This window comes from Galeopterus variegatus, unplaced genomic scaffold, assembly GCF_000696425.1.
Source record: "Galeopterus variegatus unplaced genomic scaffold, G_variegatus-3.0.2 Scaffold3582, whole genome shotgun sequence".
Classification (NCBI taxonomy): Eukaryota; Metazoa; Chordata; class Mammalia; order Dermoptera; family Cynocephalidae; genus Galeopterus; species Galeopterus variegatus.
In genome coordinates, this window is record NW_007729693.1 from 12372 (window position 1) to 38012 (window position 25641).

Consider the following 25641-nt stretch of genomic DNA (forward strand, 5'->3'; position numbering starts at 1 on the left):
GACTTCCTTAGCTTCTCCATGTATCTAGAGCAACCTGTGATCTTATATCCAGCTTTTTATCACTGTTCTCTCAAAATTTACCAAAATATGGACAAACCCTTAGAAACAACGTAAAGTGAGATACACAGGTCCACCTCTCTGCCAACCATTTTTGCCCTTGAAGAACTCATATTATTAGCAAGTGAGAAAAAGGAAAAGGTCAGTACCAAATGGGCTGAGAAATTTTCATAACATCCTAAGTTTGAAATTCTTCCCAAAGAAAAAAATATATATAAAAGAACATCTGTCAATATGAAAAAAGATAGAAAAAGGGATATGAAGGAATTCATGTAATATGTACCCAGAAGCACAGAAAGCCAGTCTATTTTAGAGCATACTCCCTTCATTATTTACCAATCTAAGAAAGTTTCAATACGAAGTAAAGAGATTGAGGTAGCAAGTTACACATGACTGTCATTCTTTTTTTTTTTTTTTCCTTCCTTTTTGTGTTTTTTCGTGACCGGCAACGGATCGCAACCCTCAGTGTCGCACCCGTACCGGACCGGGACCGGCTACGGGATCGCCACCCTCGGTGTTGCTCCCGCACCTCCCCCCGCCAGTGAGTGGCCAGTCTGTATGTGGGATCCGAACTCTCGGCGGGGGCGCCGCCGCGCTTCCCAAGCGGCGCACTGTAGCAGTGCGCCACCGGGCCGGCCCACATGACTGTCATTCTTTTTTCTTTTTTCCTTCCTTTTTGTGTTTTTTCGTGCCCGGCACCGGATCGCAACCCTCAGTGTCGCACCCGTACCGGACCGGGACCGGCTACGGGATCGCCACCCTCGGTGTTGCTCCCGCACCTCCCCCCGCCAGTGAGTGGCCAGTCTGTATGTGGGCTCCGAACTCCCGGCGGGAGCGCCGCCGCGCTTCCCAAGCGGCGCACTGTAGCAGTGCGCCACCGGGCCGGCCCACATGACTGTCATTCTGATTATCTTGTGGTTACCAAATAGAACTAACACTGCTATAAACTATAAAAATGAATTAACCTTTCAAAGAATAGCTAGATAGTACCTCTTTGAAAGAGCTCATAGCCTATTGAGAAAGAATCATAAACATATAATTATAAAAAAATGTATTTAATGTATTAACAGATGTATACCTCTACTTAAGCTAGTGGTATACCCCAAAGAACACAAGACAGAACTTTAAGGAAACTCTGAAAACAGTGTTTTACTGGAGGGCAAAAATGTGCAATTAGCCCTTTGCTTTAAAAAAGGATTGAAAAGTAACATAGTATTGGGTTACAGTAGTGTTTCTCCAATTACATTTTATAAGTAAAATATTAAAGGTTAACTGAAGCTAATTTTTGACCTCTCACTTTATAAACCTATGAAGCAAACTACTGCTTAAAGCATATATATATTAGAATTATTAAAAAATAAAGACATAGATATGTTGGATTGGATTCCTGCTCTTACTCTTCTAGAGTAAAATTCCCTTTACTATTAATATGTATGAATTTTCTTCAGGCTGTGTGTTTAAAGACTTGGAATTCATGTGAACTATAATGAAGAAAGAATTTTTTAAACAAATTCTTCTGTACGCCACGCTTCATTTCAGTATTGGCAGGTTTGGGTGTGTTTTGCTACAAAGACACATATGTAACTATCAAAAAAATAAATATAGGCTTTAAAATAAGAAAACAATTCATGTGATTTAAGTAGCCATCCAAAATAACCTTGACTTTGTGAAGAAACGTCATGTAAGCCTCAGAATACTCCTTTCTTCACTGCATTATCAGATTAACATGGATCTGCCTCCCTTACATGCTTCCTTCACTAAAACCTGGGAACTCTTTACAGATTTATGAACTCCTAAGAGATTATAAAGACCCTCTGCCTTCTGGGGAGTTGTAGAAAATAATGCATTTCATGGTCACAATATGCTTTATGAAAATAAATATTATCTCAGATCACTTTGCAGACTATGAATATGTTCTTTGTTCCTTGAAGTATCTTATATCAGATGAAATTCCTCTTTCTCAACTCCCATAACTTTTACGCACAATATTCTGACATCTGGAGAAAATTTCTGGATATCGAATTTAGATAGTTTGTGTCCATCAACTGGTCAAAACTGCCACCTACTGGTCAGTCCTCAAATCTATTTTTCAGTTTATCCAAGTATTGGCTTACCATGGTTAAGATCCCTTCTTTCAAAACAGTGAAGATTATTGACAATAATCATACTTAAAGTGAATATACTTTCAACAGATATTCACCATCTCTTTGGCGAACCAAAAGTAACAAATTTCACAAACCTGCCAATAAAATCATCCCTTTTCCCGGCATCTTTGTCCCATGCTGTGATATCAATGATTCCTCCTCTTTCTTCATAGAGATGAAAATCAAATTGTTCCCTCCACTGAGGATTCAAAGTTTTTGGCATAATCTGGAAAACAGAAAAGTCATTATTGTCTTAGTAATAGCAGTCCTTTTTAAAAATGTAACTTGAGTAACTAAATCAAATTTTAGGTACTATCTAGAAAAAAGCATGTACGTGTGCTACTTGAACAAAAGATTTCAGAAATAATGGAAACGAGTCATTAGAGCTCTAACATTTTTACTGCATACCACCTACATGGACCCTAAATAACATGTCCTGAAAACCAAAAAGTGCCCCCTTGATTATCTTAAATAACAGATGAGAAATATAAATTATATTAAAAATGTAAATAGTCTACAGATGAAACAGCTCGCTCAGCTTTTACATAATCATAGTTAATCCATGAAGACAAAACTCACAGTCAGTCATCTCATAATAAGGAAAGATAAGGATTCCAAGAGTTTCCTTCTTTTCCTTACTCCCCACACATACTGGAATCCTGAGCTAGTGCATGAAAAACAGTAAAGTTCCATGGGAGCAGGAGGAAAAAGCAAGAAGCTTTTGGGTTGTCGGACAAACTTTTACCACAGAATTATAGCACTGATGTACTATCTCCATTTTAGATATGAGGAAACTGAAACCTGGAGTTTAAGTGACCCATCTAAGTTCAGTACATTTTAATGTCCAGACTCTAACTCGAAGTCTTTGATTAGAGCTTCAAGACTCTTCCTCCAAAACCATATGCCAAAATTGCTTGTGAATTAATAAGTAAATATATGAGGGGTCTTCAAAAAGTTCATAGAAAGGTTTGTGTCATCTTTTAATTCCATTTCCACAAACTCTTTTGAAGTACTCTCATATATATGTGAGTACATATGTATGTGTTTATATGACATATATGTTCTTTGTGTTGCATGTACAAGAAAGATGTCTCATCTGAAGTACAACTTAAGTATTCAGATAAGACACTTGGTAGAATCAATGAACAAAGTGATCTATATTGATGTGTTTCAAAATTCCATTCACCACTGGGTTAATCAAAACATATTTGTTTCCCTGTTCTTTTTTTTTCAGCAGGAAAACATGAAGTGGGCTGTTCTCTCTTTAGTGAATGACAGACAGATCTTCAGATGTAAAGAGCTTGAAAGCAATGAAGTATGTTATGTGCAAAGATAATGCAAATGAATCACGATTTTTAAAGTTCATAATCTGAAATTAATCAGCAATAGATCATGGAAAGAAAGAGCAAAAAGAGACACATGTCCATAGCTGGGTTTTATATTTCATACATAAAGAGCAGAACTATAAAAATAAGTAATGTTTTAAGCCTACTGGAACATGGAAATTGTGCTAATTGAGAAAGGACAAGATAGAAGTGGTCATAGGTGCCTATTTTTGGAATCAGCAGCTACTTTAAAATATGTTATTAAGCCCCTTGGCAGAAAAAAAAAAAAAGATGGCACTGAATGAAATGCTTCAGGTATCTTATAATTGGGCTCAGATGAACTTCTATGCTATTTTGGGTGAGTTGTCTGTCTTACTTACCTGGCCATAACCAGGCTAACTTTTCAGTTTTCTTTTTTAGGACTGTCTTCCCTATCTAATTTCCTTCAGATCAGAAATGATGCCTTCCCCTTCCATGAGGGCACTCCTTAAGGTAACGAATCAGCCTGCTAGCAGTCCTCGCTGCCTGCTAACCAATCAGCTCTGTGATACCTTAATTACCGTACGTACTAAGGAAAACTTCCCAGGCCAGAAGGGACCTAGGCAAATTGTTTATCAAAAATCCACGACATAATGACACCAAGGTGAGGGAGTTCCTATCAAAATGGCATATGATCTTTAATACAAGGTGGATATGACGAGTCATTCCAAGCTGTCTATAAATACCAGCTGCAAAAACTGACCAGTAAAGGCGTCATAGTTGGATACAACCTAGATAAGATGTGCCCAAAATATAGCTGTGCCTACTATGACCTTTACTCATTATTATTACTTCTATCAATAATATAGTGATATTATTATTTAACATAATACATTATTACTACTAATGCAACTGTTATTCCACAGGATAATTATTACTACTGCTGCTACTCTTCCTCTTCCTTCACTATTACCATTTACCAAGTACTTATTATGGGCAAGGCAGTATGAGAAGCCCTTTACATGCATAACATATAATCATTTAACCTTCTCAATAACTTTGTTAGGTAGGCATTATTTTAATTCTCATTTTTACAGATGAGGAAATTGAGGTATGGAGAAACTAAGTAACTTGTCCTATGGCACATTGTTCATCGTGGCAGCAGGAGTTTGGCCCTTCATTTCCTAAATGAACTCAAAAACTTGCAGTCTATACTGGTGCAAGTCCGGTTGAATAAAACGACTCAGAGTAATGTATAAAGATTTGTATGGCATGTACAATAATGCTACTTGTAGTGCTGATATTAGCACTACTTGCAACGACAACAATAATAATAATAGCCAACACTCTTTGAGCTCTTTATTTTATCTTTTTTTACTCTTTGTGCCAGGCATCAACTATGTTCCTTTTGTTGTTGATGCTTTTTTTTTGTTTAATACTCACAGATATGGTAATAGATAGTTCCTACCATTATTCCTGTGTCATAGATGCAGAAATTGAGACATAGAGAAGTTAAGTAGTTTACCCAAGGTTAACTAGCACATAAAATAATGAAAGCAATACAATTGTTGGTCTTGTTTTCTGACATGATGTTCAAAAAGTTCCATTAAGCATTTAAAAAATCATCTAGTGTTTTCATCTCCCCAAGCACAGCTATTAACCAACCAATGCCTTCTAAACACTGACGATAGAGATAAGATTACCTTGCTCTTGTACTTCTGATGCCCAAGCCGAAACTTCACATAGGGGTCACTCAACCCATTGGAATCCATTGCCTTGAGGTCTCGCCCCTCAATCAAGGTAATGCTGACTATTCCCCTCCAAAGATGTGACTTTCTGTGCAGGTCTGACAGACGTAAACTTTGGGTCTGAAACTTTTGGCAAAGGAAGACTGAGTTAGGTCATTTTGGGCAAACGAAAACTGAATTAGGTCATTTGGCATTACCCCTTCTCCTGTTGCTATAAGTTTTCAAAAAATAAAAAAATAGGCAGATACAGTTTTTTAAATAAAAATAATTTATGGAGTATAACTATTTATTAATTATAAAATAATTAAAATATTAATTATAAAATTAATTACAATAAAGAATTATACTCCATAAATTATTTTTATAATAATATAACTATAAAATAATTAATAACTTACACAATTATCACCTCATGATAAATTTGTGTGTAAAAGAGGTGAGTGCTCAAAATAAAGTCAGTTTAGCTTTTCTACTCTTAAAATTCCCAGTGTAGATATTTCAAGATATCAGAGAATGTTTACATATGTGTACAAGATACCTGTGTTAAAATATGTATAAAATGAATATTATAAATATCAAAGGCCTCATCCACACTATGATATTTACTTTTTAATTATTTATGATTTTTGAAAATCTCTTTTTTCATGTTACAAATGGATTTTACAGGTGGTTTTTAGTTGTAAGATTAGTTGCAAGTTTTATTCAGATAATTTAAACGTTTTCTTCTTGTAGCATTAAGAGATAATCGAGTTTCAGCTCACTATAAAACTATCTAAGGTACTATAGAACAGAAAACAAAATCAATATACCCACCCAAAATGTCTTGCTTATGCCTGAAACTTGCATCACAAATATTTAAAATTATTTTTAAAATTACATGTGTGATTTATTTTGGCAAGTGTGTTTCTGAATTTATTTCTCCTTCTAGTATTTGAACATTTTCTTTAATGATTTTTATTATGCTCATTTCTAAATCACAATATTCAAGCCAGTGAACAAAATCAGAATTTTTAAAAATTAGCAAGTCTACTAAAAATGGCCATATAATCTCTTTGAACTAAATACCATATAAAACAAGCCAGAGAAAGCAGTTAAATGTTAAGACATTTTCAATCTGGATTCAGCGCCAAGCAGTACTATAAAAATTATTGTTCCTTTCATATTATTAAGCGTGTTTTTTCCTCTTATAGTCATTTCATGAAGAAATTCAACATTCCTCTCAACCTCAAAGTATTCCAAGTCTAAATCAAGGATTAGCCTTACTTTCTACCTAATCCCTTCTATGTCAACATTATAAAGTTACAGCCTATTTTGCATAACTGTCCCTCCCACTTTGACTTCCTACCTTTTTCCGTACTATTGTAATGCCATAGCCATTTTCATCTGATATCATCAGAAGTCATGCATTTCAGGGTGCTTTTATTAGGAAAATGCAATCTACATTCTTTAAAATAAAATACTTCTAATATTTGAACATTCCAGTGGAAATCTTTCTAAATCACAGTGCACGTTTCCCTGCCTTGTTGAACAGCAAATCTTAAATATTGCTTGGTGGCTCTGCTTTATTAATATCAAAGCAGGACTTTGCCTACAGCCCTCCTAACCTCTGCAAGCTTCAAGAATCATCTCCAACTAGTCTCCAGCTGCGTTCCGAAGTGCAAGAGACGGCTCATGGATCACCTGCAAATTCCATAGAACTCTGTGCTCTCTCCAGCCAGAGCCCCTCTGCTCCCATCTGTTCTGTATATTGGATTTCCACATTGCATCTCCAACTGCGTTCCGAAGTGCAAGAGACGGCTCATGGATCACCTGCAAATTCCATAGAACTCCGTGCTCTCTCCAGCCAGAGCCCCTCTGCTCCCATCTGTTCTGTATATTGGATTTCCACATTGGATTTTGTTTGAACAATGGGCTTGTCAGATTAAAATAATTGTTTACAATTCATTTCACCAAGTGATGGTCCAGGTTTTTAATTTTTTTTTTAGGTCTAAGATTTCATGCTATTTATTATTATATAATGCAGTAATGCATTTTGTTGTGTGACTGATTGAATGATTGATTGATTGATTTAAACAACTTCTGCTGATCTAAAGCATCAGGTTCTAGACTTTGGATCTGAAACTTTTGTTAAGGAGTATGGGTGGCAAAGGATGAAAGAAGAAAAACAAATATTGTGGCAAGTAAGAAGAAATAATTTTCTTAGCAAAGACCAAGGAGTTAATAACGGCTCATTTATACACAGCTTTAGAATTTAGAAGTGCATGTATATATACATTATGTCATTTGGTTTCTACCAAAACCCTGTGAGTTAGGAAGGCAAAGCCTCTTAGCCACATTTTACTGATAAGGAAATTGATGCTTATAGTGGTTGGGCTAAAAAATGGTGAATGTGTGACCAGAACCTTAGTATTTCTGATCTTTACTCCTGAGTGTCTTTCAATATTGGTGTTTAGGGCTGAGACTCATGGGCTTAAAGGTAATCATAATTGAAGTACAATGTAGCCAAAGGGTACTTACTCTTCAGGTAAGTGAGTTAATTATATTAGAAATGACATTCCATTATAAATTTTTCTATGCGGCTAATTCATGATATCAGCTTCTACTCGTCTGTTATATGAGCCCATGTATTTATATTTACAATGTTTCAGCATGTTGAAGAATATACTTAATGCCACTTTCTATGTACTCTTTAGAAGCAGAAGTCATGCTTCATATGTCACTCGGTCAAATAATAGTCGGGTAAAATCTAGGTTATACAGCATCTTCCGTTAGCAATGTGAAGATAGTTTTTTGATAGTACCATGTCTGAAATCCTTACGTGCTTGCTCCTACTCCTGTTTTTAACATGGGAACGTGAACTTGACTTACAGGGTGAGGAAGAGAAAGAATGCTTTCCATGCGATCATTCATGCTTTCACAGAAATAAAATGAACTTAACGGAAGCTTTACCTACTGCCATTAGTTGTTATAAAATATGGGCTGGCCAGTTAGCTCAGTTGGTTAGAGTGGAGTGTGATAACACTAAGGTCAAGGGTTCAGATTCTTGTACCCGCCTGCCACAGCAGCCAAACAAACAAAAATGTCTGTCACAAAATGCTTTCTATACCTAGAAGTACATTTCCAAAATGACTTCAGAAACTAAAGGAGCGGGGGAGGAAGAAGAGTATTCTTCCTAAAAACAGGGTGTGGGAATTAGGCGACCTGCACAAAAGGCTAAGAAAAAGAGAAAAAAGACACACTAATGTTCCAAAGATGAAGTAATCAGATTTTTTTTTAAGTAGATTTTTCTTCTTCAATAATTTTGTTCAAAATGGCACTTTTCTAAAAAGAAACTCCACAATTGAACTGTGGATTTTACTGAGTAACTGCATAGTCATGAAACAGATAAATATTTAGTCTAAGTGTGAAGCATAGAAACTTGAAATAAAATTATAAGGTAAGGTAGAAGATTTAAACTGAGGCTACCAATAGTAGAAAAGACAAACACTTAACATAAATATTCAATCATATCTTTCTAGAAGTTTCTGGCTACATGACTTGGGCATGTTGCTCCCTCTCTGGGACTCAGTTTTCTTATCCTTGATTTTCAAAGCTGGACTCCAGGGTCCCAAGTGTACTGAGAACACTCTTCTGCATGTATGTATGGGGGGGTTGGGTTTTGGGGGGCCTGCATAGAAAAAAGTATATTCTGTAAACAATGAAGATTTAATTTGCCTAAGACAGTCATTTATTACTTTTACCTATTTTTAAAATCAGTGTTCTGGGGAGCTCATTGAAGAGGTGATGATGAGCTGAGACTGACAGCGAAGAAAAACTTTGAAAACCAACTTTGATGTTCTCTGAGGTACTTCTGAGTCACTGGCTGCTCTGTTTAAAAAGTTTCCTTCCTCTGAACAGCATATTTCTCAACATGTGGACCACAGACCAGTGGCATCAGTGTCACCTGGGAACTTGTTAGAAATTAAAATTCTTTGACCCCATTCCAGACCAATGACATCAGAAACTTTGAGAGTGCAGCCTGGAAGTCTGGGAGTGGGGCCTGAACCTCTGGTTTCACCACCTCACAGGTGATTAAAGTGTGAGACACTCGAGTGTGAGAACCCAAAGTTATATGGTGCATGCTCATTGGCTGTCCCCTACGTTCTAACACCTATTGTTAATTAATATGATTGTAAACATTATCTACTTTCTGGCATGGATATTATTTATGCTATTTAAAGTCCTTCTTTAGTCCTGCTTCTAAATTTACTGATCAGGAAAGCAGATTGGTCTAGATATTTGGAGCATTTAAAGAGAGAAGTATAAGCCTACTGAACAATTATGAAAAGTTTATTTCCTTCCTTTATTAATGTTTTTTTCATAGAATGTATCCAAATAATACAATAAATATTTGAAGTATTGATAATCATTCAACCAAAAGTTACTTATTGAGCACCTAAAGGGCAAGGAGTATTAAATCCAAGACATCCCTCGGTAAAATTAGCATTATTACAGCTATTACTTAGTTATCTAAGGTAATGTTCTCAACTAGTTCCTTGTTGAATTATAACTCTATTTGAGAGGGGAAAGAAAAAGGAAGAAAGACTGATTCGATCATCAAACACTGTATACTTGTATTGAAACATAACTTTGTTTCCCACAAATATGTATAATCAATACATTTCAAAAAAAAGGGGGGGGGGANAGATAAATATTTAGTCTAAGTGTGAAGCATAGAAACTTGAAATAAAATTATAAGGTAAGGTAGAAGATTTAAACTGAGGCTACCAATAGTAGAAAAGACAAACACTTAACATAAATATTCAATCATATCTTTCTAGAAGTTTCTGGCTACATGACTTGGGCATGTTGCTCCCTCTCTGGGACTCAGTTTTCTTATCCTTGATTTTCAAAGCTGGACTCCAGGGTCCCAAGTGTACTGAGAACACTCTTCTGCATGTATGTATGGGGGGGTTGGGTTTTGGGGGGCCTGCATAGAAAAAAGTATATTCTGTAAACAATGAAGATTTAATTTGCCTAAGACAGTCATTTATTACTTTTACCTATTTTTAAAATCAGTGTTCTGGGGAGCTCATTGAAGAGGTGATGATGAGCTGAGACTGACAGCGAAGAAAAACTTTGAAAACCAACTTTGATGTTCTCTGAGGTACTTCTGAGTCACTGGCTGCTCTGTTTAAAAAGTTTCCTTCCTCTGAACAGCATATTTCTCAACATGTGGACCACAGACCAGTGGCATCAGTGTCACCTGGGAACTTGTTAGAAATTCAAATTCTTTGACCCCATTCCAGACCAATGAGGAAGATTTAAACTGAGGCTACCAATAGTAGAAAAGACAAACACTTAACATAAATATTCAATCATATCTTTCTAGAAATTTCTGGCTACATGACTTGGGCATGTTGCTCCCTCTCTGGGACTCAGTTTTCTTATCCTTGATTTTCAAAGCTGGACTCCAGGGTCCCAAGTGTACTGAGAACACTCTTCTGCATGTATGTATGGGGGGGTTGGGTTTTGGGGGGCCTGCATAGAAAAAAGTATATTCTGTAAACAATGAAGATTTAATTTGCCTAAGACAGTCATTTATTACTTTTACCTATTTTTAAAATCAGTGTTCTGGGGAGCTCATTGAAGAGGTGATGATGAGCTGAGACTGACAGCGAAGAAAAACTTTGAAAACCAACTTTGATGTTCTCTGAGGTACTTCTGAGTCACTGGCTGCTCTGTTTAAAAAGTTTCCTTCCTCTGAACAGCATATTTCTCAACATGTGGACCACAGACCAGTGGCATCAGTGTCACCTGGGAACTTGTTAGAAATTCAAATTCTTTGACCCCATTCCAGACCAATGACATCAGAAACTTTGAGAGTGCAGCCTGGAAGTCTGGGAGTGGGGCCTGAACCTCTGGTTTCACCACCTCACAGGTGATTAAAGTGTGAGACACTCGAGTGTGAGAACCCAAAGTTATACGGTGCATGCTCATTGGCTGTCCCCTACGTTCTAACACCTATTGTTAATTAATATGATTGTAAACATTATCTACTTTCTGGCATGGATATTATTTATGCTATTTAAAGTCCTTCTTTAGTCCTGCTTCTAAATTTACTGATCAGGAAAGCAGATTGGTCTAGATATTTGGAGCATTTAAAGAGAGAAGTATAAGCCTACTGAACAATTATGAAAAGTTTATTTCCTTCCTTTATTAATGTTTTTTTCATAGAATGTATCCAAATAATACAATAAATATTTGAAGTATTGATAATCATTCAACCAAAAGTTACTTATTGAGCACCTAAAGGGCAAGGAGTATTAAATCCAAGACATCCCTCGGTAAAATTAGCATTATTACAGCTATTACTTAGTTATCTAAGGTAATGTTCTCAACTAGTTCCTGTCAACCAAAAGTTACTTATTGAGCACCTAAAGGGCAAGGAGTATTAAATCCAAGACATCCCTCGATAAAATTAGCATTATTACAGCTATTACTTAGTTATCTAAGGTAATGTTCTCAACTAGTTCCTTGTTGAATTATAACTCTATTTGAGAGGGGAAAGAAAAAGGAAGAAAGACTGATTTGATCATCAAACACTGTATACTTGTATTGAAACATAACTTTGTTTCCCACAAATATGTATAATCAATACATTTCAAAAAGAAAAGGGGTGGGGGAGTAAAGCTGAGGGAAGAATAAAAAGAAAAGCCAACCCAGCTTCAAAGCAAAGAACCAAACCCGATCATCAAACACTGTATACTTGTATTGAAACATAACTTTGTTTCCCACAAATATGTATAATCAATACATTTCAAAAAAAAGGGGGGGGGGAAGTAAAGCTGAGGGAAGAATAAAAAGAAAAGCCAACCCAGCTTCAAAGCAAAGAACCAAACCCGCAAAAGGAAGAAATAATCTTTGAAGTTTTAAGTCAGTAGTTCTCAAATTTTAGTGGTCAATTTGTTGAAATTGCTAGGCCTGATCCTCCCGGATGTGATACAGTTCTTGTGGAGTAAAGTTTCTTCTGTATTTCAACATGTGCCCCATGTGATTCTTGTACACACCAAAGTTTGAGATCCACTCTCACAAAGAATATTCATCCAAGTTCCGAATGAATAAAGATTATCAAGATACCAGATAATAATATAAATTTCAAAGCCTGATATGGTTAGTCAATAGCACATACCTTTAGTATGATTTTAGAATTAGTAAGCTGGCACTTTAAAGAGAATATTAGTTTTCTTATATTATTCCTCAAAAAAGAATTCAAGAGTACAATTCCTTTTCACGTGTATAAAATAGGTTAGGATAAGGAATGGGTTCTCAGTATAGTAAGTCAGCATCCAGAGTTCACAGCTCATGCAAGCTCAGAAAAAATAAATGAACTGAATGGTTGAACTTACTTGTGCATTTTGGCAATAAGGACTCTGAAGCTCTGCTCTGCAGAATCCCAGGAGAGGAAGAGCAGGCCTGCCACACGTCTGGATGAAAATGAATGATCAGAGCTGTATGGGAAAGTTTTGTGCCACTCTCAACCCCTCATTTTGATCAGCATTTAGAATTGCTCTCCAAAAGACATTATTTGAAAAAAATATGTATATGCTCAGGTCATTGTCAGAAAATGTCCTATAGCACAATGAAGATAAATGCCAGTGCAACTCTATAGTTTCCAGCCACCATTTTCTTTAGTAGAGTGCTGTTGCAGTGGTCAAGAGAATAGAGCCCAGAGATTACATAGTGATAGATCCTGCTTAAGTGGTTTCAGGTTTTTGTCATTAGGTGTATCAGAGAAAAGAAGCATAGCAAGAGAAATCATGGAGAGAATAATTTTTCCAAGTCTCTTTCTTCAAAATTTCTTGGAGATTATTTCCAATGTCAAAAAAGTGATAAGGCTTCAGAAGAATAAATGTTTCATGAATAGGAATAACTATGATCATATTAAACTTTCATGCCACATGTGAATCTTCTGTAATACTTAAAAGTTATTTCTAAAGAGAAATTTTGTCCCACATAACAGTTCCCTTTGCTGCCTTTGCTACCAAAAAAGCAACCCAAAGAGTCCTTCACTACCAAGACCAAGAGCAGCAAGAGATCGATAAAGAAAGCTACAGCTAAACAAGAAATTCAGGAGGGAAATTGTCGGGTGGAGTTGAAAGTTTGTATTAAAGGACTTTTTTAGAACAGCTAGAGAAAGTTTCTGAACAATAGTATTATCACTGATAAGAGTCACCATCTTTAACAGCATCAGCTGGGAGGACTGGATTAGGATAGTCTGAAAGATAAGTTAGATCACACAGAAAGAAACACTCATTAAGCAACTATTATGTGCTGCAGTTTTCATACTTCAGTGTTTTTCATGACAAGCATCACCTTTTTAAGGTATAGAAACTGAGGTAAAGAGAAGACAAATACCCTACTCTAAGCCAAATGGCTAGAGACTGGCGAGGCTAAGATTTGAATCTGGGGGTTGCTGACAAGTAATCCATGATTTCCCCACTATATCTCATTTTTTTTGGACAGAGCCTAAGAAATTCGTGGTCCAAAAAAAGGCAGTTAACTGGTATAGGATTTTTTGAAACACCTTGTTTTTCGTTTAGATAAAATACTCATATGTCCTTGGTTACAGATTATTGAGAAAAGCTAATCAGGGGCTTAGAGGAAGTAAAAATAGGTAGGTGGTAATAATTCTAGCATATGTTACTCAGTAAAGTATATGAGACTTAACTGTACCCTGTAATAAATTATAGTCTAATGTCTATTAACAAGGTGGTGAAGTTGTAGAATCTAGCATATAAATTGAGAACATTTCTATATTCCAATTCTAGTCAATACAGTTTACTAATTCCATTCTTTGAAAAACTGGATCACTTATAATAAGCTATATCCTATTATTATAGATCCTGATTTAAAAATAGATCAAAACAAAAAAAATCTATTTAGACTTAACGTATGACTAAGGGAACACTGTTATACCAATCCTCTCCCTGATATGTACAAATAATCCTTGGCTTTTGTTATCCTGGATTTTATTATCTGTGTTCAACCTAATCCTCCCAAATGAGAACCAGACATTGTGAAACTGGAGTGAAAGATGCGGCTTGTGTGTTTGGAGTAAGCCATGTGTGGAGTGAGCTTTTTCCTCTATTTTCAGCACAGGGGTGCGTGTGCTTTTTATTTAATCAAATGATCCAGGAGACAGTACAAAGGAGAGATAATGACAGCCTAGAATGACTGTTTTGTGCTGCAAAGACTAGAGTGTGGAGCAATTATTAGCTCAATCCCAGGCACAGCCATGTTCTATCTTTTCCTTTTCCTGCTGAGTTTATTCCAATGAATTGCGCCTGGATGATGAAGTCCAACCAGTAGATTTGTTCTGCAGTCCATCCACCCTCTCAAAGCATCCTCTCAATTGCCTTTACAGAAAACCCTGCCGGTGCTTTGTCCAGCCTAGTTGGAAGTGTCTCATCTAATAATAAAGTTTCAATCCCTTTTTTCTCAGAAGATGATTCACTGGCACTATAATCCTTAGAGAAATTCTCCTGGTTTTTATCCTTAAATTTTCTTTGGCATTTCTGTTGCTTCTGGATACAATTTATGGTGCCAGGAAGTTACATATGTTTACTTTATATGTTTTAACCATCCTCCTTAATTGTGGCCAAGCAAAAGTTCTTAAGTTTTTACTATGTTTGTTCAAAATATATACTGATACAAAATAATCATATATATTATAATCTCATTGGCTTGCTAAAATAATCTACAAATTTCTTTCAATGGTATGGTAAAGGAATAATAATCCTGGGTTTGACTTACAGAGACCTTTTTTTTGAGACTTGTAATTAAAATTTAAAAATATTTTTTGAGAGTCTTATTCTCATACCTAAAATGGAAATAATGCCTGAACTTTTCCTGGGTGTATGTCATATACAGTTGAATGTTCAGAATGTAAGTGCTTTAGGACAGGATCACATTCTTGTTTTACAAAGTCATTAACTCTTTTCCTTAATCTTCAGGCTTCTTTCAACTGCACTTTCACTTAACCTGACCGTAAAGCAGTGCTCTGACATAGCTCTCTATTGTTCTGTATTTTTCTATGTACTCTCCTTTGACCATTATGATCCTTTTCTCCATTTTTATATGAGTTGTCTTGGCATATCGCACCTTTTTCCATTTTAAAAATATTAAAACTTCTCTTCAATTCACTGCAATGTTCATGTAAGATGGTTTGTTCAATTCTGTTAGCAGAGTCTAGGTGTTTACTCAATGGAGGTAACTGGGAAGAAAATTAATCACGCTAAATATGTGAAAGAACTACACTAAGTTACCATCCTTCAAGAAGTTAAGTCTTTAATAAAATTCTGACTTAGAGTAATCTGATTTGATTTCACATAATTTTTGTTGTTTTCATGAGAAACATGGTAATTGCCATATTCACTACTTAATATTTTGTGTCCTAAGATGTGGTGTTTTGATGAATTGTAAATAATATGCTTTTGGAAAATTAGAATATATCTGTATCACTTCAGTCTTTTCTTTCCATTATTTTTCTTTCAAGAGAAATTAAGATTTAGCAGGTGTCACTGATATTCCAGCTGAGCAAGTTCTCACTAGGTTTTTTGCATATCTGAAAATGTCCGTGAGAAACCTTTCATATATATTTCCCCTTAAAGGTCATCAGAAAACAATATTGCTTGGGTAAAGAGCAATGGAATTGGTTGTCAGGTGACCTCTGAATGTGACTGTGTGAGATAATAATACTCATCTAAAGTAGACATGGTCACAGGTTTTCTGATTTTGTAAATAGGACATCAGCCAGCAAGGTCATGGCCCTCAAACACAGCTATCCATTGGTGGCTTAAAGAGCTGCTGAAGACAAGGGTCAGACAATGCAAGAGAAATTTGAAAGGGTGTCAATAAAGAAAAATTAAGGAGCAGCTCTATCTATACATGGCATCTCTGTTTATCATCAGCCCAAAGAGGAATTTTACTGCTTTAAGTTCCTCGAAACGTTTATTTCTATGGCATTCAGACAGAGAGAAATATTGGTCCTGATCATAGCATCTGGCTACTTCAGGGCAATGACATCACTTCTCTGGGCCTTAGTTTCCTCATTGGTAAAATAAATGTCTCTTAAAGGTTCTTCCTTTATGACTTAATTTGTTTGTCACTCATTTGTTTTCATATGCTGAGAAAAGAAATTTATGACTGTCCCTTCGATACAAAAAAGCCATCTTTTAAACTTGTTATTTTAAAATCAGGTGGTTCAAGACACTGAGAAAGGTTATTAAAGAATATTTAAGGATAAATAAAATCAAATGGAGAGTGCTGATAAGCAGAAGACTAATTTGGAAGTAGCAAAGTGGAAAGAGCCACTTGAAAGGGACACCATTGAAAAAGTATTAATTGTGGAGTTGGTCCTGATGGTCAATCTTCATTCACAATGACGAGTCTGCACATTTTCTGCACATAGAGCAAACTCAACACAGAACACCCCCAAATTCTGCTCTCAAAGAAATGTTCCATGCGAAGTCACCATATTTGTGGTCACCATATTTGTAGGTCTTAAAAAAATAGTGAAAAAATTTTAGCATAAAGCCATTTTCCTTTTAAGGTCATGGAACAATTCAAAAGTAGTCATACTGTGTGCTCATGGACAATACATGAATATATAAAAAGAATTATTCCAGCAAAGATGCAGAATACCTTCAGCAAGGGCAGCCATACAGTAGACTGAAAGGCAATGAGGAGGCTATAATCATTAAAATAAGCTCACAACAATAAAAGGTTGAGGGGAAAAAGCATGTGTGGTGGATTAGTAGATCGATAAGGATCAGTAAGGATCAATAGATGTGGCTTATACTAGCTGACTGGTCAATATGTGACTTAATCTGGTACCTGCCAGTCTATTTAAGAGACACTGGAACAAATCTTAAAATTCTAAAGGAAAAGGGTAATCTTCAATCATGAGCAGTCTTAAAGTCAAGAAAGAAACATGGCAAAGCCCTAAGAGTGTAGCATTTTCATTGCAATATCTATCGCTACGTAATCATATAGCAAGTGCGAATTTTCAAAGAAAGAGGGACACTCTAAACGGCAAAGTAGTAAGTGCATTAGTAATAAATCTTGCTGTGCATAAAGCAGAAATACAGCAGAGAAAAGTGGATGACAGAGCTCATTATGCTTAAATCATCATAGAATACATTAAATTGCAATGGCATTTAAAACAAATTCTCTGTGAAATTTTCATTTTTGCCTTACTTAAGTCAAAAGCAGAGTTGCTATTTTCTAAATCATAGAATTTTTTTTTCAGAAAAAGGGCACTGATTATCTAGTATACATCTAGTCTAAGATCACTGTAATAGAAGTAGATTTTTCTCAAACAGAAATGGAGCAGAAAATAATCCCATTTTATAAGAGAGGAAAAAAGAGTTTTAATGGGCCTTCTAGAAAGCACCATCATATTCCTGGAAGGTCCCTGGGCCTCTAGCTCTTCAGAATTTGGAATAAACTTGGTTCCACAAAGAACTTACTTCAAGAAAATATGTTAAATGCATGAAGTTCTTAATTTTCGCAAATGAAGAAATAAAAATTAGTTACCTAGATGACTTAGAATAAAAATTAATAAAGAAGGCAAATGAATACATCTATTTGAGAACCTATTTTGAAAAGTGAATTTCTTAATTAACTTTCAAAATTACTATCCAGAACCAAAAATCAGGAATATTAACATAAATGATTTAGACATTACCCTCCAAAAGAAAGACTTCACAGAGAAATAAGATCCAATCACTTCATTTTCTGAGAGTTCCTAAAAACAAACAAATATTTAACTAACTTTTGAGGTGTTTTTGAGAATACTTAGCGTTGTAAATCAAAACAAGTAAAATCCAAACAAATAAAAGCAAAGCAAATATAAAAATCAAAAATTATATATCCTAAAGATACTTTGGATATTTAGAAACTGTACATTTTCTTCCCTTGAATGGATTAAACATTTTGTCCTATCATCTCCGACATCAGTGGTGGCAGTTTAGAGAAAACTATTTCTGTCATTTTTTTGAGTTCACTTACCTCTTTATTCTTAATTGTTCCTTAATATATCTCCAAATCTGATGTTTCGTTATAGAAAGTAGAATTGTTTAAGCATATTTTAAGATTTTGAAATAAAGAGAATATGTTTCTTTTAACAAAACAATTGTGTTTACCACAGATCTTTAGAAAATTTTTAAAGAATGATAGAAGAAATCTTATTTATAAACATGTACCTAGTCAAATTTGGTTTAAATCCTTACAAAAAACTTCCTAATTTTATGGTATAAAATAACATAATATAATGTAATGTAATGTAATATAAATGACTTAGTTAACTTGAGCTACCGGAAAATAATTTTTAAAAGAAATGAATACTGGGAAAGGTGGCTTTTGGGCTAAAAACAAAGCGTAATGTAATGTAATGTAATATAAATGACTTAGTTAACTTGAGCTACTGGAAAATAATTTTTAAAAGAAATGAATACTGGGAAAGGTGGCTTTTGGGCTAAAAACAAAGCAATAGATTCATGTTGAATATTTTATTAATTAGTCCTCAGATCTTTATAAAGTGAAACCAATTCAACTTTGAAAAATGAATAGTTACCCACTTTTAAATAGAACATTTAAATTACATGCTTCCTTTAAACTTCAAAGTTTTGTATTCTGTCTCTGGATATCAGTTATAATAAGGTTATGGGAAACTGATGATAGTTATGGAAACATATCAATCATTACATTGTGATGAAGAGGAAGCAGTTTGCACCTTCCTTGATTATTCCATGATTTTGTGTTAGCAACTAAGATCGTAGTGGTCCAGCACCTCACATCATGCCTAATGCACGATGGGTGCTTAATAAATATTTATTAATTGACTATTAGTTAGAGCAACATTTGGTTAAGGACACATATCCCAAACACGATACCAAAAATTATACTAGAAAATAATAATGAACTAAAATACTTTAGGGTGCTCAGCAATTTGAATAATTTAAGTTTAGACCTAGAATTACACCAGAGATTGTCTATGCAAACTACCAGTGCTTTTCACATGGTATCTATTTCTTAACGAAACCAACTACATTTTCCCAAGTTACTTGCTTATAGTTTGGTCAGGTAGCATGACTAATGTGAGAGGTCACTGGGAAAAAGTCTTTCATTTAGGGCATTATTTTATCATCATTATAGAGTTATAATTCATTTACATTTACACCTATGGTTTTCATCTGCCACACTTGACACATTATCATATAAGTTTCTACACAAAAAAAGATCCTAAAACATACACTTATATTTGGACATTGCACCACAAACCTTAGATGAAATGATTTTAGTCTTCTTTAATGCTATACTGTTTTTTAACTCGGAGAACCCTATTTGAGCTTTTAGAAAAAAATGCATGTCTTTTTTTTCAATTGTCAATTCTCTTTGCTTTAATCTGTAATTAATTTTTAATTAAGCAGAATGTTTAGCCACATGTGGAAAAGTTTTTTAAATATCCTACGTTAAAAAAATTACTGTTTGAAGTCTCCTTATACAAATAATAATTTCTCAGAGCCAATAACACAGCTTATATAACTAAGGGAGTTTTATTTTAATGCAAAGTGTGGTAAGGCCACTTTAATAGGAATGAAAGCCTGGGCTCTAGACTCAAGACAGTTACAGCAAACATAGACCAGCATTTAACATTTAAAGGTATGAGTAATTCACTTAAAGTTTAAGTTGGTCTGAGGTGACTAATAGTAAAGCTGCACCAACTCTGTACTTTCCAGTTTTCCTCAGATTAATGCAGAGTGTAGAGACCTAATTATGTGCCTAGTGTGCAAACAGAAAAAGAGATTCATGAATTTTGGGGGTGATATGGGAACGTTAATGATCAAGGTTTAGGATTAAGGTTTCTCTGTTAAAATTTGAGAAACAGAAACATCAGCCACATTTGGATCCACTGAAGTCCCTAGGCTATGCTTCCCAAGCCATGTTTAATTACTTCCATCATTTTCAACTAAAATTTATATTTCATTTTACAACTGACATTCTCATGTAAATTTAGCCTTTATTTCAAATGAAACAATTTAATTTTCTTGTGGACCCTTGTGCCAGTTATTGCTCTGCATGGATATGAAATTTACAACAAACCAGTGAAGGCCACCTTTTCACAAGAGCTTCTAATGATAGTAACAGTAACAACAAAAATATCAGTAATAAAACACCTGGCATTATGATAATGAGTCCTAAACCAAAGTGGTGATTTTATTATGGAGAGCAAGAAAAACAGCAAAACTATTCACGAATTCCAGAGACCTGTCTTAATCACAATTGCAGATATTTAGTTACACTTTAGGCTCCATCAAGACATGAGGCTATGTGAGAGAAAGCGTCACTTTAAAAGTGCTAAAATTATGAAGTAAAAGCAAAAGGAAACAGAACAAAAACTAGAGACATCAAATTGATAAAGGAAAATTACTGAAGTTATTCTGAATAATGAATTGTTGAATTATTTCTACCAAGGTTTCCAATTTTTTAAAGCAGTAAAGTCTGTTGGTAATATTTGTATCTATTTTTGCCTCCAAAAATTTAATGCACAATCAGAAAATTTCTTCTCAAAGCTAAAAAGTCTAACCATGAATCTAAAAATTGACCAGATCTTTAAAAATCTAGAAAATACATTTTTTCTCAGAGAAATCAACCCGAGACAGTTTATTTTTCCCAACAAATGAATATGATGCTATATATAATAAATCATAGAAATCTTTAAAGACTTTGTCATCAGATGAAACAAGAATTAGCTACGAACTTTTACTAAAAGTGATATTTTAAAATTAGCCTTAATGTGTACAGGGCTTTAAACACAATACATCTTATTGTAATTCAGCAGTCCAACACTCAAAACATTCACAGTAGGTTCAAAATTTTGAAGCCCGAGATTCAAATGTAAGAGTCATGTCAGCTAGCACTGCTGATTACACAAGCATGTTTTTATAGGAGTACAATTTCCTTTTATCAATACCATTTTGGGCTTTTAAGAGAGTTTTAAAAATACACAAATGATTTACATGAACTTTACTGGTCAGACTGCAATCACTGTTGATCAAAGCCGTGGTTCTTGGATGCTTCCAACCTATCAATAATGGTAACTTATGATATTGACTAAGCCTATCAATACTGATGTCAACCAGGGTTGTGGAAGCAGAATTCTCACAAAAATACAAATTGTTTTCATTGTGAACATTTAGGGTTCTTTAAAACCAACAGATCTCCTCCCAGTTGCACTCAGTTTAACATCTATCTCTCTATCTATCATCTATCTATCTATCTCTCTATCTATCATCTATCTATCATTTATCTATCTCTTTAAATTAAAAGGCAATGTAGTCAAGGGTATGGATCCCCAAACCAGCCAGCTGCCAACCACCCCCCCCAACTCAAAAAAGCAAACAAACAAACAACAAAAAAAAACCCCAAAACAAAGTAAAGTCCATGTAATCTGCAAACCAGCCCTTAGTTTCATTATCCTGGTGCCCAGATATATTAGTTCTTCTCCTTTGATTAGCCCAGGAAAGATCTTGATAAACTCATCAGTTCACTTGGTAACACACGCCAGCAATGCAAAGACCAATCAGCGGTACACAATAAACATTATGGACCAGGTCACAGGCATTGTGGAATCCATTCTCTGCTTTAAATTACATTTTGTCCTTTCACTTTGTGCCAACTCATCCAGATTTGCTCCCAGAAGGACCCACAACATTTTAAAAATTCAACAACAGCAGTCAAATAAAAGTAATGCTATTGTTACAGCAAATCCCCATAGTTATGACAATACATAAAAATGTATGATATTTTATATCTATGGGGAAATGTTGTCAAAACAGCAAGAAAAAAATCATCTAAATATAAAATTTAATTATGGTTCCATGTATTTTGTGGGATAATCAAATATTTACTGGCATTGTGATAATATCTCTGTTTTAAATAAACATACCACAAATTTCAAGAGTTTGGTAACTAGGGTCAAAAACATAGTCATTGCTGTTTGCCATTTGTTCACTGTTGCATTTTGGAATTTCAGAAGTCTTAAACATGAGGTTGACTTTACAGCATTTCCGAATAACACAGATTTGGGAGTACAACCAATAGCAAAGTAAGAATTTTTTAAAAGAATTTTATGTTTCCTTTAAAAACAGGTTAGCATATTATTTTTTCAAAAACATATGCATAATATTAATTAGAAATGGGGAACTAAAGAAAAACCATTTTGGTAACTCAGAATTGAGAAAGCCTATGACCAATAAAGTTTTCAGTTTCTGCAGCTTAAAAAAAAATCACCTATTTATTATCAGGATATGAAATCTTCATAGAAAAGACTTGACTTAAATAATGACTTTTTTTTTTTTCATTATGTCTGGCTGACTGAGATACTCAAATGTGTTAATCTGTTTCTCCACAGTTACTTAAATTAAAGCACTTAGAAGTTTTCGCTGATGCATTTTTAATGTGTCATCGAAGGTGTCAGGTTTAACTAAGCCCCGCAGACTTACACGGCTGAAAGTGTTCTTTAGTTTAAACTAATGATATCCTTGCCAAAAATCTTATTAAAAATTGCTGCATTCAACCAACGAATGAAGTGTTTTATAGTTCATTAAAATTACTCTGTGATTATAATAAAGCCTTTATTAAAAGGTGTATTACCAAAAAAAATAGATATAAGCTGTCACATAACAGAAAATATGATGAGACATCACAGTAGTCTATATTATATTATTCAAAGGATGAACTTTTCTTAAAGAAAAAACTAAACTGTTATTGTTGAGGCTATGAATTGTGATGTGTATATCTTTATATTATCACAATAGTATTTCTCATATAATTGATGTAATTTATTGAAAGCACATAAGTGTATTATTATCTTACCCTCACCCATTGATAAACTCATTCTTTTAGGATAAAACACACACACACACACACACACAATGTAGTGTAAGATCTAACTTCTTACTGTCCGATGGAACCAATAATTTCCATTTTTTCCCATTTTTGGTTTGACCCTACAAAATTTATTCACAAAATACATAGTCTTCTCTTTTGAGCTCATGAAACTTTCTTAATGAATAATTTAACCTTAGAATAAATTACCAGTGATAAGCTTCTTCTAAAGAATAAAATATTGCAATAACTCAAAGCATTATCATTTCTCTCCCCAAGTGCATTTTGTCTCTTAAATGTAATTCTTTGACTGGGATGATTTTCTACTTCTCCAAGTTTAGAAAGACATAGATCCCCTTCTTCTTAAAATATCATTCTTCTATAACAGCTGAGTGTGGGGCAGAATTTCAAATGTGCTTGTTGGAAAGTGTGCTTGTGTTATAAAGGATTTTACTATCTCTAGAAGAGGAGATATTAAGGAATTTATAACTATTTATTGGTTCACATATCATTTCAGTATAGGATATATTTTATACATCCTTGCTTTTCAGAGGTAACTTTGGGTGTATTTTTTTTCCTACTTGTTATTAAGTGATAACACATTTACTCCAAATAATATATAAGTTGGTCCTGAAGAACAATTGCATTTTCCTGTCCTTATGCTAGCTGTTCTCTTGATTTTAATAGTAAATACAACACCCTGTTATGTGAGTGCCACATACAAACTTTCCATTGAAAGAACCTACTATTGGCAGAAGTGTGGTAACAAATATGCTGAAAAAAATCCCATCACAGAAAGTTGAGATGATGAAAATGATGAGCAGATATTTAAGTAATGGGAAATTCCATTACAGATTCACCTTATACAGAGGGGAGACATATATATTAGAAAACAGAAATGTCAATTTAGCTTTTCCACCTCTGTAGTCATATCACTTTTGAAGGAAACCAAGTAAAAGAAGAAAAACTCCATACTGGAGAAAATCTCCAACAATATTGTCTGGCTATCTTGAAGTCTTTGCTACGAAGCTTATAATTCTCAGATTTTATTTTCACCATTGGTGCTGAAAGTCAGGCTGCATCCTGAAGCCCTGCCATAAAAATACAGAGACTTCATTCTCATGAAAAAAAAAAAAAAGATTCCAAAGAAGAAAATGATTTGTGTTTATATCAAACATTCACCTTTTGCTTTGATTGCAGTTATATATAAAATAGCTGTATTAAATGTAATGCTAATAAATCACACCTTTCCATGAATAAAAGAGGGGAAAAATCTTTACTCAGACAAGAATCTTTAAGGGGAAGATTGAAATAATTACAAAAGGGGTACATTTCCACAAAACAGTAACACTGTAAAACTTACAAAACTACACAGTTCAGTCACTGAACCCTTAGTCTCCCAAGAAGCACAAATTACTGGAGGAAAAGATTCAGGGAGCAGTTTCAACTTAGTGATGTGTGTGAAGGATGGTGGACTAGGTTATAATTAAAATTGCAAACTCTCCCTGGATTTTGAATTTAACACTGTTCTTTTGTAACTAATATGTGTGAATATGGCAAATGTTTTAGGGCAGATAAAAACTGGAAAGAGTTTGCAGATATTCAGTGTGTTATCATAGGAAAAAAATCAAATGAGTGAACTGACTTTACTCCACTCAGCATTCAATATTCCCATTAAATTTNAGGTTATAATTAAAATTGCAAACTCTCCCTGGATTTTGAATTTAACACTGTTCTTTTGTAATACGTGTGAATATGGCAAATGTTTTAGGGCAGATAAAAACTGGAAAGAGTTTGCAGATATTCAGTGTGTTATCATAGGAAAAAATCAAATGAGTGAACTGACTTTACTCCACTCAGCATTCAATATTCCCATTAAATTTTACAAAATTGGAAATCTCTTAGGCTAAGGACCCAAAAGCCATATTAACACATGTACTAAATATAGCCTGTCAAGTACTCAAATGAGTGCTGAGTTAGACACAGGAAATCTGCATCTTTAGTGGCAATCTTGAAAAATGTACCAGTTTGAATGTATAAATGGATTATTAATGATAAATAAAAATTCTAATAATTTAAAATTTTGTAGGAATTTTAGTGGTGGATGTTTATTATTTATTTTTAATTTTTTTGTAGACCGAAGTAAAATGTGAATTTATTTTATCATTAAAATTAAACTTAAATGCAAATTTAATATATTTTTTAAAAAAGAATATTTCTGTTCTTCTTTTATACTACAATGCAGTGGATCAGTCTCATTAGTTAATACTAAATACTATGGAATATCCTGCTCTAGCGCTATATGTCAAATACTTCTGGAAGAGAGAATATTACTACATATTAATGAACTGCTATGTTTGTAACACAAATATATCATAATATAGATAGAGAATGAGGAAAGTCAAATTACATAAATTTTAGAATAAATATTTTTAATACATCACTAATTTAAAG

At 34.3% G+C, this 25641-nt stretch overlaps 1 protein-coding gene across 1 annotated transcript in view; it reads right to left on the minus strand.

Annotated features, from left to right (window-relative positions):
* Positions 1-2296: 2296 nt before the first annotated feature.
* LOC103601084 (multiple C2 and transmembrane domain-containing protein 1-like) overlaps positions 2297-25641 on the minus strand; it is a gene marked incomplete at its 3' end in the record, with an annotated part of 175062 nt that continues 151717 nt past the window's right edge. The window contains exons 7-10 of the mRNA XM_008585464.1: positions 17984-18043; positions 12642-12719; positions 5209-5379; positions 2297-2427 (exon numbers count right to left, since the gene is read on the minus strand). Of these exons, the coding sequence (XP_008583686.1) occupies positions 2297-2427; positions 5209-5379; positions 12642-12719; positions 17984-18043 (440 nt within the window). The remainder of the gene's footprint in view (positions 2428-5208; positions 5380-12641; positions 12720-17983; positions 18044-25641) is intronic.